Source organism: Rhinatrema bivittatum, chromosome 5 (assembly GCF_901001135.1).
Source record: "Rhinatrema bivittatum chromosome 5, aRhiBiv1.1, whole genome shotgun sequence".
Lineage (NCBI taxonomy): Eukaryota > Metazoa > Chordata > Amphibia > Gymnophiona > Rhinatrematidae > Rhinatrema > Rhinatrema bivittatum.
Window position 1 is genome coordinate 245,604,762 of NC_042619.1, and position 15,411 is coordinate 245,620,172.

The 15,411-nt window shown below is 43.3% G+C and overlaps 1 protein-coding gene across 6 annotated transcripts in view; it reads left to right on the top strand.

The window, feature by feature from the left end:
* The window catches only part of LOC115092617 (CD99 antigen-like), a 160,535-nt gene that overhangs the window by 83,083 nt on the left and 62,041 nt on the right, over positions 1-15,411 (top strand). For all 6 annotated transcript variants that reach the window (XM_029603676.1, XM_029603674.1, XM_029603672.1 and 3 more), the window contains exon 5: positions 899-940. In XM_029603676.1, the coding sequence (XP_029459536.1) occupies positions 899-940 (42 nt within the window). The remainder of the gene's footprint in view (positions 1-898; positions 941-15,411) is intronic.

Below are 15,411 nucleotides of genomic sequence, written 5' to 3' on the forward strand. Positions count from 1 at the left end.
CATACTCGGAGTCACCAGTTTGCTGATGCTTCCATTGTTTCACCCGAGCCTCCACCCTGAAACATTGCCGCTTAACCCAGACTGCCCACCCTAGATCTACAGACAAGACGACTGCAATTTCAACTGTGTGAGCAGATGGAAGTGTGCCGCCACGTTTGCTAATGTATGTGCATGTACTGCTTACAAAATAGCAACTCATGCGTCAACTTTGGAACTCTACTCTGGAATGCCCCTAAACCACCATTTTATTTTCTCTGTTTAACATTTAAGCGTAACACTGAAGTACGTGTGTGCGCTCGAGGTTTGTAAAATAGTATATACACGCATGCATGCTAATTATGCACATATATGCTCATTTTACACATACAAACAACCGTGTAGCTCTTTGAAAATGATCTCCATAGTGCCCAAGTCTTGTGACCACTGTACCCTCTAAACTATGTGCGTGTGTACACGCACACAGGTCATGAACTCTGCGCACAGCAAAACATAGTACGTACTAGAAATTCCGCTATTTGCATTATACTGTTTCATTGGATGCATATTTCAACTTGGCTTATAAAAAGTTACACAAGCAAATTTTTGTGCATATAGCCTTTCAAAAATTAGAAGGAATATTGCTTGTAACTACTGTTCTTAGACTGGAATAACTCTCTTTAGGAGGTGTTAAATATGTGTATTTGTTTGAAGGGAGAGGCAAAACACGATCAGGTTGGATTAGGATGCACATTTATTTTAAAATTCAGCAATTAATGTACCTGTTTTTACTTCTGTGACTAGTGTTTTTTTTGTGTTTTGTTTTTTTGTTTTTGTCCCAAAGTGCGTAATTTTAATTTTGTTCTGTCCAAATTGCAAAATTTAAAACCCTCATTATTTTCTATTTATTTCTTTTAAACAGATGACCCCAAAAATCCAGTTGCACCGAAACCTAACCCAGGAGGTGGTAAACCCTTTTATTTTAATTGTTGAGGGAAGGGATGACATAAGGATGTGGCTGGTTAATAATGTACAAGTTGCTGTAGAATAATAGGTTTTCTGCAGCAAATACTCAGGCCGATACAGTAAGGAGCGGTAGGAAGAGCTGCGTTAGTGCCGGGCGCACCCGCGGTTGCCGCATGCACAGTCCATTTCACCTACCGCTCGATACTGTATGTAAATAGCTTGCAAATGCAAGCTGCGTCTAAGAAGCGTCCGTGAAGAGTTAGGCCCGTGCAACCCATTTTACTATATAGAGTGCTATACAGTATCATGGGTGTGCTGGCCTAACGCGTCACGGACACGCTGGTATCTGTCATTTCAAATGTCATTTGAAATGACAGGTACCAGGAAGTGGACGGTTCTCCTTCGCTCGGGATTGCCAGTCCTCCCTCCCCTCCTCCCGAAGCAAGGCATGAAAAGCAGCCTTGCTTTGGGAGGAGGGGAGAGAGGACTGGCAGTGTAAAGCAACGAAGCGATTTACTTTTTTTGCAGCCCCACCTCCAGAGACTGACATCGGCGAAGACGGACCGCGGCTCCCCTGCCTCCAGCTGCCCGCGAAGATGGACACCTGCATGGGCGAAAGCGGCCCCTGTGCGTGTTCTTGAGCGGCACAATTGCACGCACAGAGGCCGCTTTCGCCCGTGCAGGTGTCCATCTTCGCGGGCAGCTGGAGGCAGGGGAGCCGCGGTCGTCTTCGCCGATGTCCGTCTCCGGAGGGGGGGCTGCAAAAAAAAGTAAGTCGCTTCGTTGCTTTACACTGCCAGTCCTCTCTCCCGTCCTCCCGAAGCAAGGCTGATTTTCGCGCCTTGCTTCGGGAGGAGGGGAGAGAGGACTGGCAATCCCGAGCGTAGGATTGCCCGTCCTCTCTCCCCTCTCTCTTGCTACTTTTTTTTTTCGATTTTTTTCTGCTTTCGTTGCTTCGGGAGGAGGGGAGAGGACTGGGGCTGCCCCGGAGACCAGCACTCATTGACGCGGCCAGGGCAGGTGAGCGGGGGCTTGGGGGTAAGTTTGCCGCCTACCCTTACCCCTGCCTCTAACGCAGGGGTAAGGGTAGGCGGTAAGTTAGCAGGTTAAACGCGCGGCAAAACGGCATGGTAAAAAAGCGATAGTTGGGGCGTGCGTTACTGTTTGGGAGGGAATAGCTAATTCGCTCGTTTGCATGCAATATACATGCCGCGGGCGGAAGGGGTTACCCGGTGATTTAAGGACGCGGTAAGAGTAGGTTAAAGGGGATAGTGTATCGCGGGTTGGACTAACGCGGCCGAAAAGTGAGTAGAAAGCGGGTTAGGAGCAGGGTAACCGTGGCTGCACTTTACTGTATTGACCTGACTGTTTGCTGTACGATGTAGTATAAGTATATATTACTCCTGAGGGAATTCTGTACTAATGCGGAGTGCAGAATTTGTGCAGAATTCCTCTCCTGCACAGATTTTCAATTTTCTGCACCCAATTTAAAGTTAGTGGTAGTGTCATGGGCGGATTCAATCCCATTCGTGGCGAACATCTGGAAGGCCCCTGCAGCTGCAAACTGAGTCCACCTTGCTTGCAGTGAGAATCTGGCAGGTCCCGCTGTGTCACGAATGGAGCCCATCCCTCTTGTGGTGAAGATCTGGCAGGCCTGGAAGCATGAGAGGAACAGTGAGAAGAGAGGCTGTGTGCAGAGCTGTATGTGTGAGAGAGAGGGGAGCCATTGTGCAAGGGGTGTGTGTGTGTGAGTGCATGTGAGGAGAGATTGTAAGGGAGTATGTATATGAGAGAGATTGGGAGCTGGTGTGTGTATGTGAGGGTGATAGAGGGAGCCTTAATGAAGGGATATCTGTGTATGAGAGAGAAAGAGAGGGAGCCTGTGTGAGAGTGCATGCCATGGTTGTGTGAATGTGAGGGGAGATTATATGAGTGTGTGTATATAAGTGAGAGATTGGGAGCTTGTGTGTAATGAGTGAGTGAGGAAGTTGTGTGAAGGGGTGTGTGTGAGAGAGAGGGAGCCTGTGTTGGGGGATGTGCAGGAGAAAGGGATCCTGTGTGCCTTTGTGAGGAGCCAGTGTGTGCAAGAGAGAGGAAGCCTCTGTGAAGTGAGGAGAAGTGTGTGTGAGAGAGGGAGGGATAGAGGGAATATATGAAAGGGGTCAAATTCTGGGCGTGGAGGGCTGGTGTATGAAGACAAAGTGAAAGGGGTTGAGCCTGGAGGGGGAGGGGAAAAAGTGGAGAGTGGAAGGAAGAGTTGGGGCCTGAGAGGCAGAGTGAAAGTGGTTTGGCCAGGGGAGAAGGTGTAAGACACTCTTACACTTCTAGAGAAATTCTGCTCAAAATATTTAAAACTCTGCATCTTTGAGTACTAACTTTTTTCTGTATTGCATTTTAAATTAATTATTCAAAGACTGTTTCACCTCACCGCCACAAGGGATCGTGCATTTTCCATTGCAGGCCCCAAACAATGGAATTCCCTCCCAACTACCCTCAGACTTGAGCCATGCTACTCTAAGTTCAGAAAAAAACTTAAGACCTGGCTCTTCCGACAGGCATACCCAGAATAAATTTCTCCATCCTCACGAACTCTCCCCACATAAGTGACACTTAACTGTATATTGTTTATAGCCTCTTGTAAATATTGTATATAGTCCCAGTAATTATGTTACCTGGTACCGTTCAAAGTTTATCTCTTCTCTCCTTCTACTCTTCCTGCACTATGTATTTACTCCCTCCTCGTCCCCGCCCTGTTATTTGTATTTTCAGTCTTTCAGTTACAATGTTAACCGGTATGATGTTTGCATACTAATACCGGTATATAAAAGTTTTAAATAAATAAATAAATATTGTGTCTTGATCAATATAAAGTTTGCAGAATGACTCCAGGAGTGATATATAAGAACTGAGATCATATGAATTGTGCTCTTGTGATAATCTTTGTTGTTGGACCCAGTGCAATGCCAGATTGTCTTAGTTTCAAACCCATCATTATGTCACATGAATACAGGCTTCATATGCCAGTATGTTAAACACAAACCGCAGTTGTAGAACCTCATTGGTATATCTGTTGAAAGATAACAATGGCTGAGTGCCAGCCCAGTGGCTCTGGTAGCAAGTTCTGCACACTACCATGAGTCAGGTTTTCAGCATCCTCAGGTAGGCTGGCCAACTTTTCCACAGACCTGGACTGAACATTTGAGGACCAGGGATTGATGCTGCTTCTTCCCTTTGCATAAATTTGCTCCCACTGCCTGTGAACCTGCATCCTCCTGCTATTCTCAATCCCTTCCTCGCACACGTCCATGCTCTCTCTCTCATTAATATATATATATATATATATATATATATATATACACTCTCTCTCACACTCTCTCATACAAATATATGCTTTCTCTCTCTCCCACTCATATATGATCTCCCACACATACATACACATACTAATGCTCTCTGTCACATACATACATACACATACTTCTACAAACTCTCACTCAGACCATGCCTCTTCCCCACGAGATTCACCCGTTCTGTACCTGGTGGTGAGCTAGATACAGAGTCTGAGTGCTAGGGGTCTCTACAGCCTGCCCTAGTTTTGTTTCTGCCTCCCAGCACACAGGTGTTTTTTATCCTCAGTTAATCACCAATTACCCCGCAGCCTACAATTCTTTACCACTCTGTGGGATTCCCATTCCGTGACTCTCCCTAACACACAATCTCCAAGTCCCTACCTGCTCCTCCTGCCACTGGCTGCACTGCACCGCGCCTGATTGGCCGAATCATCTGCCCCTCCTGCCCAGTGGAGCAGAATGATTCATGGGAACACTGAGTGACTGGTGTCTTCCTCCTTTGGTCACTGAGAGGGATCATCCCCAACTGGCCCCCTCTCTCCTTCTGGGTTGGGTGATGGGGGCCATGTAGCTGACCGTATACTTCGGTGTCTGGTTACCTTTGTAATGGGACACTACAATTAGTTTGAAAACCGGCCTGTATGGTCCAAAACTGGGCAGTTGGTCACCCTGTCCTCAAGTTGGCTGGGGCTGGGGATGCTGCAGAGAGCCAACATTCACAGCCCCCAGGGGGAGGGATTTGTGGTCATTCCTCAAGAGTGACATCTACTGGCTGGATTCAGGCACCATGAATACAGGGTTCTAGAAGGAGCCCTGCTGCATGGCCAGCGGCTGACGACTGTCACTGCAGCAACCAGGGGTGGGAGGAAGAATTTAAAATGTGGATTTTTACCCTAAGTCATTGTGAACGAAAGCTTATGTTGCCAGATCCCAGCCCTAGTTCTGATTGAGGGGGGAAACTAGCAGGGCAAAAAAAAAAAGTGAAGTGTCTGAATATTTGCCAGTCACACTCCATTTTGCCATGCTGCCAAAGTTGATAAAATTCACTTCAGTATATTTCTTGAGTGAGGAATTTGAAACACAAGCTCCCTCCCACCCTTTCCTATCCCCCCTCCCCCCCCCCCTTTCTCAGCTGCCTTATGCTCATCTTCCTAAAAACCTCTGAAGTAGTAAGGCCAGCTTACATTTTTTTTTCTTTTTTTCCTTTTATCAATGTTTGTCTTGGAAGTTTTGTAAAATTTGTGTTTAGGAATCTCAAGCAAAGAAAAGAAATGAGTGCAATTTGTTCCCATGGTTGAGTACAGATACATCCACCACCCTACGTAGTATCACTATATAATTTCCACCACAGAGATACAGGAAACATCTTGATGGCATTGTGCTAATGCTATGGAGATGGACACAGTTGTCCATGTTCATAACACTGTGGCATCAGCTTATTTGTTGCTGTGATGGCCACGTCGTTGTGTAGGGGCACAGTATGATGTTGCTATGGGGAGACAATTACTCATGGAGATATTCATAGTGGTCTAATATTACCATTGGAGCCCCCGGGTAGATAGTCCTGGATATTAAGTTCTCAGTATTCAGAAAGATGCCATTTAGAGTGAAATCTAGAATTCTCTTAGTCGAGGGGAAGATAAGCTTCTAGGCCCTGAATTGTGTGGTTTTGATCTAAGCCCTTTTAGTCCATTGCAAACAGCACAAATGAGCTCATAGAAGTGGACAGCAGCAATAATCACGCTGGAAGCTAGGTGGTTTCCAACTCAGTTTTACTGATAGTTGATAAGATGGATGAAAAGTTCTTTACAAACAGCTCATTGATGATAAAGTCCATATGATTTACAATGAGAATTTTAAATAGGTTTGTGATCATCTGCTTCCAGCAAATGTCTTCAATTGAATAAGCAAATTCCATTAGTAATTTAACTCCTCCTCCACTCAATAAATTTAGTGATGGATTCTTCCCATTGTGAAACGGTTAGAAATTTGGTCCAGCTTACTTAACGGAATGAAAAGTCCCAGTTCTCATACCTCACCTGTAGTTGTTCCTATTCTCCTCTCCATACTGATTTGGCACTGTGTTGCTCCTCCCATCCCAAACATTATTCGTCTAGGTCAGTAATGGAATACTCTTGAATGATAACCTTCCACCTCCTTCACTCCTTGGCAGTAGATGTGATTCCATTCCACTTTGATAACACAAATGTTCCTTAGGCTCTTTCTAGGTGAAAGACCCCACTTTCTCTAGAAGACACAAAATCGGAGTTCCTGGGCCCTAGGGCACTCAGTAAACACAAAAAGGAAAAAAAGCTTACTCAAAGGGGAAAGCAAACAAGACAGGAGTCGTGGGAAAAATTCCTTAGACAACCAAAGGTTTCCAAAACCATGGACCAAATTAATTGTGAGGCATTCTGTCTCAATTTCTTTACCTAGGTCTCAGTCCCAGAGATCTCCAGAGTCCTTTTCCCAGCAAAAATAACCATAAAGTAGAGGCAGCAGAGACAGGCTGTCCCAAAGAGAACTAACAATGCAATTTCCTGATACACCCCTGCTCTGCGTTTACAAAAGCAATGCTTACATAGAACAGAACCAGCTTGGTGTAAATCCTCATCGTTGTCTGACCTGCAGACATACCGATGTCAGATCCATCATTATAGATTGGATATCAGCACAGTAAAAATACTTTTTAACTCGAAATAAATCTCCCAAGCTGGGAATAATACTAAAGAACTATTAAGTACAGTTCAATACTTAACTAATTCAACATTTAAATGCTTCCTTGATCCAAAGTCACTACTGAATCCTTCAAGATGTGAAGATTTCATGATCAAGGCCTCTATTTTCCTTGTTTGTTTACTTTTATTTTTTATTTACAATTTGGATTGTTTTTTTATTTTAACTTATGTTGAACTCTTATTTCTATTTCTTTTAATGTTTTTTTTATGGTTTATCTTATTATAATTTTAGGACTTTATTGATTTTTTTTTTTTTTTTTTTAATTTAATCTTTATTAATTTTAAACATAACTTACAAAGCATCCACTTTGACATGAAATATGGTTAAGAACAAAGGAAACAAAAAAATTAAGGAAATTCCATTTTTACAATTACATATAGTAATTTATACATCTTACATTATTATTCTTAACCCTTTAGACCCCTAATAGTGGGAGGTGGAGTACATGCAAATTAAAGGGGATTACAAGCAATATATAACTTTATAGGAAAAAGGCAACCATTAAACCGGTTTTCCTTGTATAGATGATATTAACTACTGCCTAATGCAGCGATGTTTTCTTTGCTTATTTTTTATTTTTTAAACCATTATGATTGGTCACAAAATGGCAGTATATAAATGCAATAAATCAATTTTGCAGCTTATTTTGAGCAAACACAATTATGAATACCTGTATAAAACTTAAACCCACTAATGATTTCCTATCACATCATGTGATTGAGCCAACTTAGGAAATTTCTCAAAAATCCTCACTTTTTCTGACTTGCATTACAAACTATTATCCAGTATCCTCACTTCCTTATTTTTTTGAAAAAGCCATCAAAGCAACTGTCCACAGACAACTAATTCAATATCTTGATGACCATTCTGTCCTCGATTCATACCAGATTGGCGCTGAAACACTTTTAATCTCCAGCTTGGATGTTATCGCAGAGGTTTTCACACAGGAAAATGTTTAGTACTTACATTTTTTGACCTCACTGCTGCATTTGATACGCTTTAACCACCATATTCTACTTCATCGGCTACAAGAATGCAAAGTCTCTGGTACAGTTTTCAAATGGCTCAGCTCCTATTTAACTCATCGTCAATAAGAAATGATACATTATCCTCAACTTGGCATAAATATTGAAACAGGTGTTGTCCTGGGTTCTGCACTCTCTGCTACTCTCAGCATATATCTGGCCTCCATATGCAAACTGTTCGTCTGCCTTGATGTTCACTATTGAGTTTATGGGGATGACATCCTGTTCTTGGGTTTTTGTTTTTTTTTTGTTCCCCCCCCCCCCCCCTTTCTCCTCTACCTGATCTGAGACAGTCCAGATGATTTCTCTATCCTTGTCATCTGTAAAGGCTTGGTGGTCACTTAATAAACTCACTCTAAACTTAGGAAAAACAGAGATGATTCTTGTCAGTGCCTTCTCACTTTACCCTTGAGGGCCATCAGATCCTTTTGGTATCCCAGATTAAGAATCTAGAGATTATCATTGACCACAAATCAACGCTGTATTGATAGCGACATTTTTCAACATTTAAATTTCTCAAATCTTTAATCATTGCTTGAAATTAATAAATTTAGAATGGTCCTTCAGGCTTCACTGTTCACTGGGTTTGACTACTGCAACGCGCTTTATCTCGGAATCCCTGTCTCCATGCCAAGACCTTTATGGATCACACAGCATGCCGCCTCGTGCTGTCTCTTACCTGAACCAGTTAGTACACAAATCACCCCAGTACAATGCAACCTCCACTGGTTGCCAGTATCATGGCGCGTGCAATATAAAGTCACCAGTGTAATCCACAAGTTGTTAGAAAACCCTGAACAACCATGGAGCAGTGCTCTATTAAAAACGTATATTCCATCTAGAGCACTGCACTCATTGCAATCTAGACTCCTTACTGTTGCCAAAGAACGTGCCTTTTCAGTTGCCAGTGTGAGTCTGGAAGTCTTTGCCAGCACGCCTTAGAAATTCTCCTTTCTCACAAACCTTAGGAAAAATTATTAAACTCATCTTTCAGCGGCCTTTGACCTTGAAGCCTAGCTATAAGTCTCTGTCTTGATCACACATCTGATAGTCGGGTGTCTGTTTAAGCTATGTTTTTGATTGTTTGATTACTTATAGGTAAAACAGTACGTTTTTATTGGAAACCACTGTGACTAGTTTATCTAAAAATTTGATTTTAAATAACTCAGGAAAACCAAACTAAGAATCTGCGCCCTAAAATGGTGGTAGAGGTTCATAAACCGTTAGAGCACACCATCTGGATCTTCCACATAGGGGAGCGAAAACCCACAACTACTGCTAACTGCCTAACTCTGCTCCCCTCCCAAAGAATTGGATTGGTCCTTCTAGGAGAGGATCCTTTAGGTCCTCTATACATGGAAAAGAAATATCCTGGCTGAGGTCCAGGGACTTTACAAGCCATTAATACACAGATGCAGATTTTGAAATCTGTATGTCATTCTTCGTAGCCATACCAGTACATACCAGCATGGAGGACCCTCATCTTAACAACTGGTAAAAGAGTTAGCACTGTTAGGGAAGGGATATAGTCCAAATGAAAACTGGGGCTAAGAAAACATAAACCAAGGAAAATCATTATTAAATCTTAGTTTTAAGGCACAAAGTCCTGAAACCCCTTTTATGGTATGGGGTACATTTTTTTTGCATTGTTAGTGATTTTAGGATCTTTTGCCATCCTCGGGCATTGTCTACATCACTGCTCCTCCTTCCCACAGATGTCTAATCACACTTCAGACTGCGGCCCCTCCGTTCACTCCCGTCTCTCCCACCTACATAAAACTCCTCACTTCTCTTCCACCAGTCTCATGGCTCTGACTCCAGTGGCAACTCACAGGCCCCTCTGCCTTCAACACGGATGCCTGAATGGGGGGGGGGGGGGGCAGTCATGAGGACGCTGTGAGCAAAAACTGACTCCATCCCCATGCCCTCTCAGTCTACTGTTTGGTTAGTACTGCTGGAGCCAGAGCCATGAGGTTGGGGGGTGGAGGGTTGCAGCCATTGTAGGCACAGACCTTACAGACCTGAGGATAAATCCAGGCCTGTGCTGCTGTTTGAAAATGACCTGGAAACAATGATGTAATGTGGTTTCTATTTTTGTGTCATTCCAATGAAAATGACACAAAAAAAAACCAACTTTGTTTCTTTTTTCATTTTTTTCCTTTTAGCTCTCACAAACTAAAACAAGACATACAAAATAAAATGAGAACCTTTTTTTTTTTTCATGCATGCTCCCATTGTTGAAGCAGACTAGTAAAAAGAGGAAAATAAACAATCACTTAAAGCCAGAAGATAAGTATATAAATCTGATTTATGAACAAAATAATTACCCAAATAAGCTTATATATGATATACAGGCAGCAATAAAACTAAAAGCGCAGGTCCTTATCCATCTGCCAGCTTAGTCATCAAGTGACTCCATGTCAGCTGGATTTTGAGTCTATCTCGGTTTTCTTCCGTTGCAGTTATAGTTTTCTAGTCTTGCTTTCTGTAGAATAAAATTAAAACTTCAAGTTTATGGATGCAGTGAGGTGGTAAAACCAGGACTGGATCAGCCTGTCCTGACATGGAACCAGTTGATACCATGATTGATAGCTTAAGACCCAGCCTAGAAGAGATTAGTGTCTTAAGCATTAATCACGAACAGCAAAGGAAAAATAAATTCCAGGTGCAAAAGCCCCCCCCCCCCCCCCACCCCAGAAAACATACAAAAAAAAAAAAAACAAAACTCACAGATTTATTTTTTCCATCTTGCCACAATTGTTTTTTGAAAATAATTTTCCTTTGAAGTGTGTGTGTGTGTGGTGGGGGGGGGACGACTCTCTTGGGGTGGAAATAAGGTATTTGCCCGCCTTGGTGGCAATATTGATTGACTTTTTTATTTTCAAGAAGATTCATTAAAGAACAGGTCCATGGTTAATGCAGGAGAGACTGTGTACCTGACTCTTTCCTGAGTTACGTTTCATCTCTTTGCAGTGTTAAGCATGCAGCTCCAGATTACATGGTTTTCATCCCCTTGGTGTTTTTTATCATTATCTGGAGTTTTTCTTTTTTTAACAAATGTTAGTGACGGGGCTGGATTTAGGCATAAAGGGGCAGATTTTAAAACTTATGCGCGGGCGTAGATTTGTTCGTGCAAGCCGGCACGAACAAATCTACGCCCGATTTTATAACATGTACACGCTGCTGCGCACGTGTTATAAAATCCAGGCTCGGCGCGCGCAAGGGGGGGGGGGGGTGCACACGTGCACCTTGCGCGCGTCGAGCCCAAGGGGAGCCCCGATGGCTGTCCCCGTTACCTCCAAGACCGCTCCGAAATCGGAGCGAAGGCCACCTTCCCCTATCTAACCCACCCCCCAGCCCTACCTAAATCCTCCCCCCCCCACCTTATTTTATTTGTTATGCCTGCGCGTGAACCCCCGACACGGCCGGAACGGAGGAGGGCTCGGGACACGCTCCCGGACCGCCCACTTTTTTGAAAGACCCGGGACTTGGGCGTGCAGGGGCATATTTTCTCAGGTTTCGCGCGTAGCCTTTGAAAATCTGCCCCAAACTATCTAAGCTACAGTTTAGGGCCTCCGATTATGAAGAGACTAAATTAGAAAAAACTTTAGTAATTTCAAGTTTAACCTTTTTTTTTTTGGTGTGTTATAGTGACTCTTAAACTTGTTATAGTTTAGGGCCTCAATAAGTCTTAATCTGGCCCTGGTTAGTGGCAGTGATTTTTCATGTAGTGTGAGTTATCCCCCAATTCTGCGAGATACAGAATGTTAGAATACATCCGATTTCAGACTCCTGGAGTATACGAAATTCAAGTGGGCAGTATTGCATGGAGAAACAAATATGTGGTGGTGGTGATAGGGCATACATGTGCTTAGAGTGGATATCATTAGAACAGAATTTGAGAACTAGTTGTTTGAATTCTTCACTTTACTGCACTACAATCTATAATAATTTTGTGGGTACAGTTGGTGCATTTTCAGTAATTAGGGTTGGTCATACCAGTTGTGCCTAAAATTCGAAATTCTTAAAAAAAAAAAAAAAAAAAAAAAAAGCTACAGCAGGATGGAATGGAACTCCTGTCTGCAACACAAGTACAGTTTTTGTCCCGTCTCCCACCCAATATGCTTTGAGTTGGCTACCACATGGGGGTGGTTGGTAGGTAGCTATTATTATTATTATTATTATTATTTATTTCTTTTATATACCGACATTCAATCGAGATATCACATCGGTTTCCAGATAACCAAGAGAATAGGGCGTAGTCCGCCCTATTTTACATTATAACATGGTAACCAAAAAAACAATTATAACATATTATAACAGTAGTACATGGAACAAAAGGTTATAGGATATAACAAAAGGTTATAGGAAATAACATATGTACATGAATGTGTTGTTGATAAAATAAATTTAGGATTAGGGACTTGTTGGTAAAGTAATTTAGGAATAAAGGAGGGAGGGGGGTGAGGGAAGGGAGGGGGGAAGGTGGGGTGGGAGGAGGTAGTGGAGTGAGGGATTCAGGAGGGTGAGAAGACTGAGTATGGGATGAGGTGTGTTGCGTTCGGGCAGGTTAAGGGTCGGGTGGGAAGGCTTTTAAAAACAGCCATGTGTTAAGGTGTTTTTTGAAGGTTTGCAGTGATGGTTCATTTCTGAGACAGGTGGGGAGGGTGTTCCATAGGGTGGGTCCCGCTATTGTTATGGCTCGTTTGCGGGTTGCGTTGAGGTGTGCAGATTTGAGATTGGGGATGGCTAGGAGGCCAGTGTTGGTGGATCTGAGGGTTCTTTGTGTGGGGTGTGGATGTATTGCGTTGTTTAGCCAGTTTATTTTGTTGTTGTGTATTTTTTTGTGCATGAGGGTGAGTGTTTTGTAATGGATTCTTTGTGTGATGGGTAGCCAGTGGAGTTCTTTGAGGGTAGGTGTGATGTGGGAGGATTTTTTGTTGTTGGTGATGATTCTGGCGGCGGCATTTTGTAGAACTTGGAGGGGTCTGATGTGGATTTCTGGTAGGCCGATGAGAAGGGAGTTGCAGTAGTCGAGTTTTGAGAGGATGATTGATTGAAGGACTGTTCGGAAGTCGTGCGCTTGGAGAAGGGGTTTAAGTTTTTTCAGGGTTTGGAGTTTGAAGAATCCATCCTTAATTGTATTGGAGATGTGTCGTTTAACGTTGAGTTGGCTGTCAATTGTTACTCCTAGGTTTCTTGTGGATGGATTGAGTGAGATTTGTGAGATCTGTGGCACTTTCGTGTTGATTGAGGTTCCTGGGTGGTTGGAGGGGGTGCACTTGAGGGGAGAAGAGGGACGGTCATCGTGGATGTGAAGGATTTCTGTTTTGGCTTGGTTGAGGCATAGTGATAGTTGGGATAGTAATTGGGATAGATTTGAGCTGAGGTTGTTCCATTTTTCCATGGTGAGTTGGATGGACTTGTTTATGGGGAGAAGTATTTGTATGTCGTCTGCATAGACGAAGTAGGTGAGGTTTGCATCTGAAAGGTATTTGCATAGTGGGAGGAGGTAAATGTTAAAGAGGGTTGAGGAAAGGGAAGAACCTTGTGGGACCCCATGAGTGAGGGGCACTTGAGAGGATTCGGATGAGTTTGTCTTGACGATGTAGGATCTGTTTGAGAGGTAGGATTTGAACCATTTGATTGTGGTGTCTTGAAGACCAATTTCTTTAAGTCTGGCGAGGAGTGTTCTGTGATTGATGGTGTCAAAGGCGGCTGATATGTCAAGGAGTATCAGGAGGAACGATTTGCCTTTGTCACGGCCTCTGAGGATGGTATCAGTGAGGGAGAGGAGGAGGGTTTCAGTGCTGAGGAATTTTCTGAAACCGTGCTGTGCTGGCTGAAGAACATTATGGGTTTCAAGGTGGTCTGTAAGTTGATTGTTGACTGTTTTTTCTATGATTTTTGCTAGGAATGGGAGGTTAGAGACTGGTCTGTAGTTTGCTGGGTCTGATTTGTCGAGTTGAGGTTTTTTGATGATTGGTTTGATGATGGCATTTTTGAGTTTTTCTGGGAAGATTCCTTGTTCGAGGGATAAGTTGATGATGTAGGTTATTGGTTTGACAATGATCTCTCTGATGAGTTTTAGGGTTTTGACGGGGATGGGGTCTAATGGGTGGGATGCAGGGTTGGTTTTTTTGATGATGGGTTCGATTTCTGTAGAAGCAACAGGTGCGAATTGTGACCATATGTGGATGGGGGGGTGGATGGCAGTGGGGTCATTGTGGGTTTGGGGAATCTTGGCAATAATGTTGTCGACTTTGTCCTTGAAGAATTGAGCTAGTTTTTCGCTGGAGATGTTGCTGGAGTTAGGCGTTGTGTCATTTTGGATGGGGTTGGTTAAATCTTTGACATAGGCGAAGAGGGTCCTTGGGTTAAATTGGTAATCATGAATTCTTGACGTGTAGAAATTGCGCTTTGCTGTGTTGAGATCTGTTGTATAGTTGTGTAGTAGCGTTCTGTATTTGTCTTTCAGGTTTGAGGTGGGGGTTCGTCTCCATTGTTTTTCAGTTTGTCTCAGTGTTCGCTTTGAGGTTTTCAGTTCTTGGGTGTACCATGGGGCTTTTTGCTTTGTAGATTGTTTGATTTCCTTTTTTATCGTGGGACATAATGTGTTGGCTATGTCTGCGTTGATGGATATCCAGGAGTTTGTGGCGGTGTTGGCGTCATTTAGGTTGATTGTTTTTAGTGCCTCCGGTAACAGTTCGGCGATATCTTCACTGGAGCATGGTTTGGTGAATTCGATGATTCGGTTGTCTGTTTTTTGTGGGTTTGATTGGAGTTGAAGCTTGGCTTGTATGAGGCTGTGGTCGGACCATGGGATGGGGGTTGTGGAGGGTGGTCCAGTTGCGGATATTTTGTTGTTTAGGAAGATTAGGTCCAGGGTGTGGCCCGCTTTTTGTGTGGGTGTGTTGATGATTTGGGTGAATCCAATGGCAGACATGGTGGATAGGAGTAGTTCACTGGTGGGAGAAAGTGGATGGGAGTCGATATGGAGATTGAAGTCTCCTAGTATAATGGCTGGCTCTTGTAAGTTGATGTGGGTTGTGATGGATTCGATTAGGGGTGAGAGGTTGTGCTGTAGGCATCCAGGTGGGGCGTAGAGGAGGAGGATTTGGAGATGTTTAGATTTGAATAGGTTGGTTTCTAGTGGAGGTGGTAAGTTAAGGGAGTGGGAGGAGAATTTAAGTTTTTTGTGAGCTAGGAATAGTAGGCCACCTCCTTTTCTTTTGCTTCTGGGTATGGAGAATATGTTGTATGTATTTCTGGGTAGTTGATTGAGTAGTACAGAGTCGGAGTGTTTCAGCCAGGATTCGGTTATGCAGAATATGTCTGGTTGGTCGTCTGTGAGTATG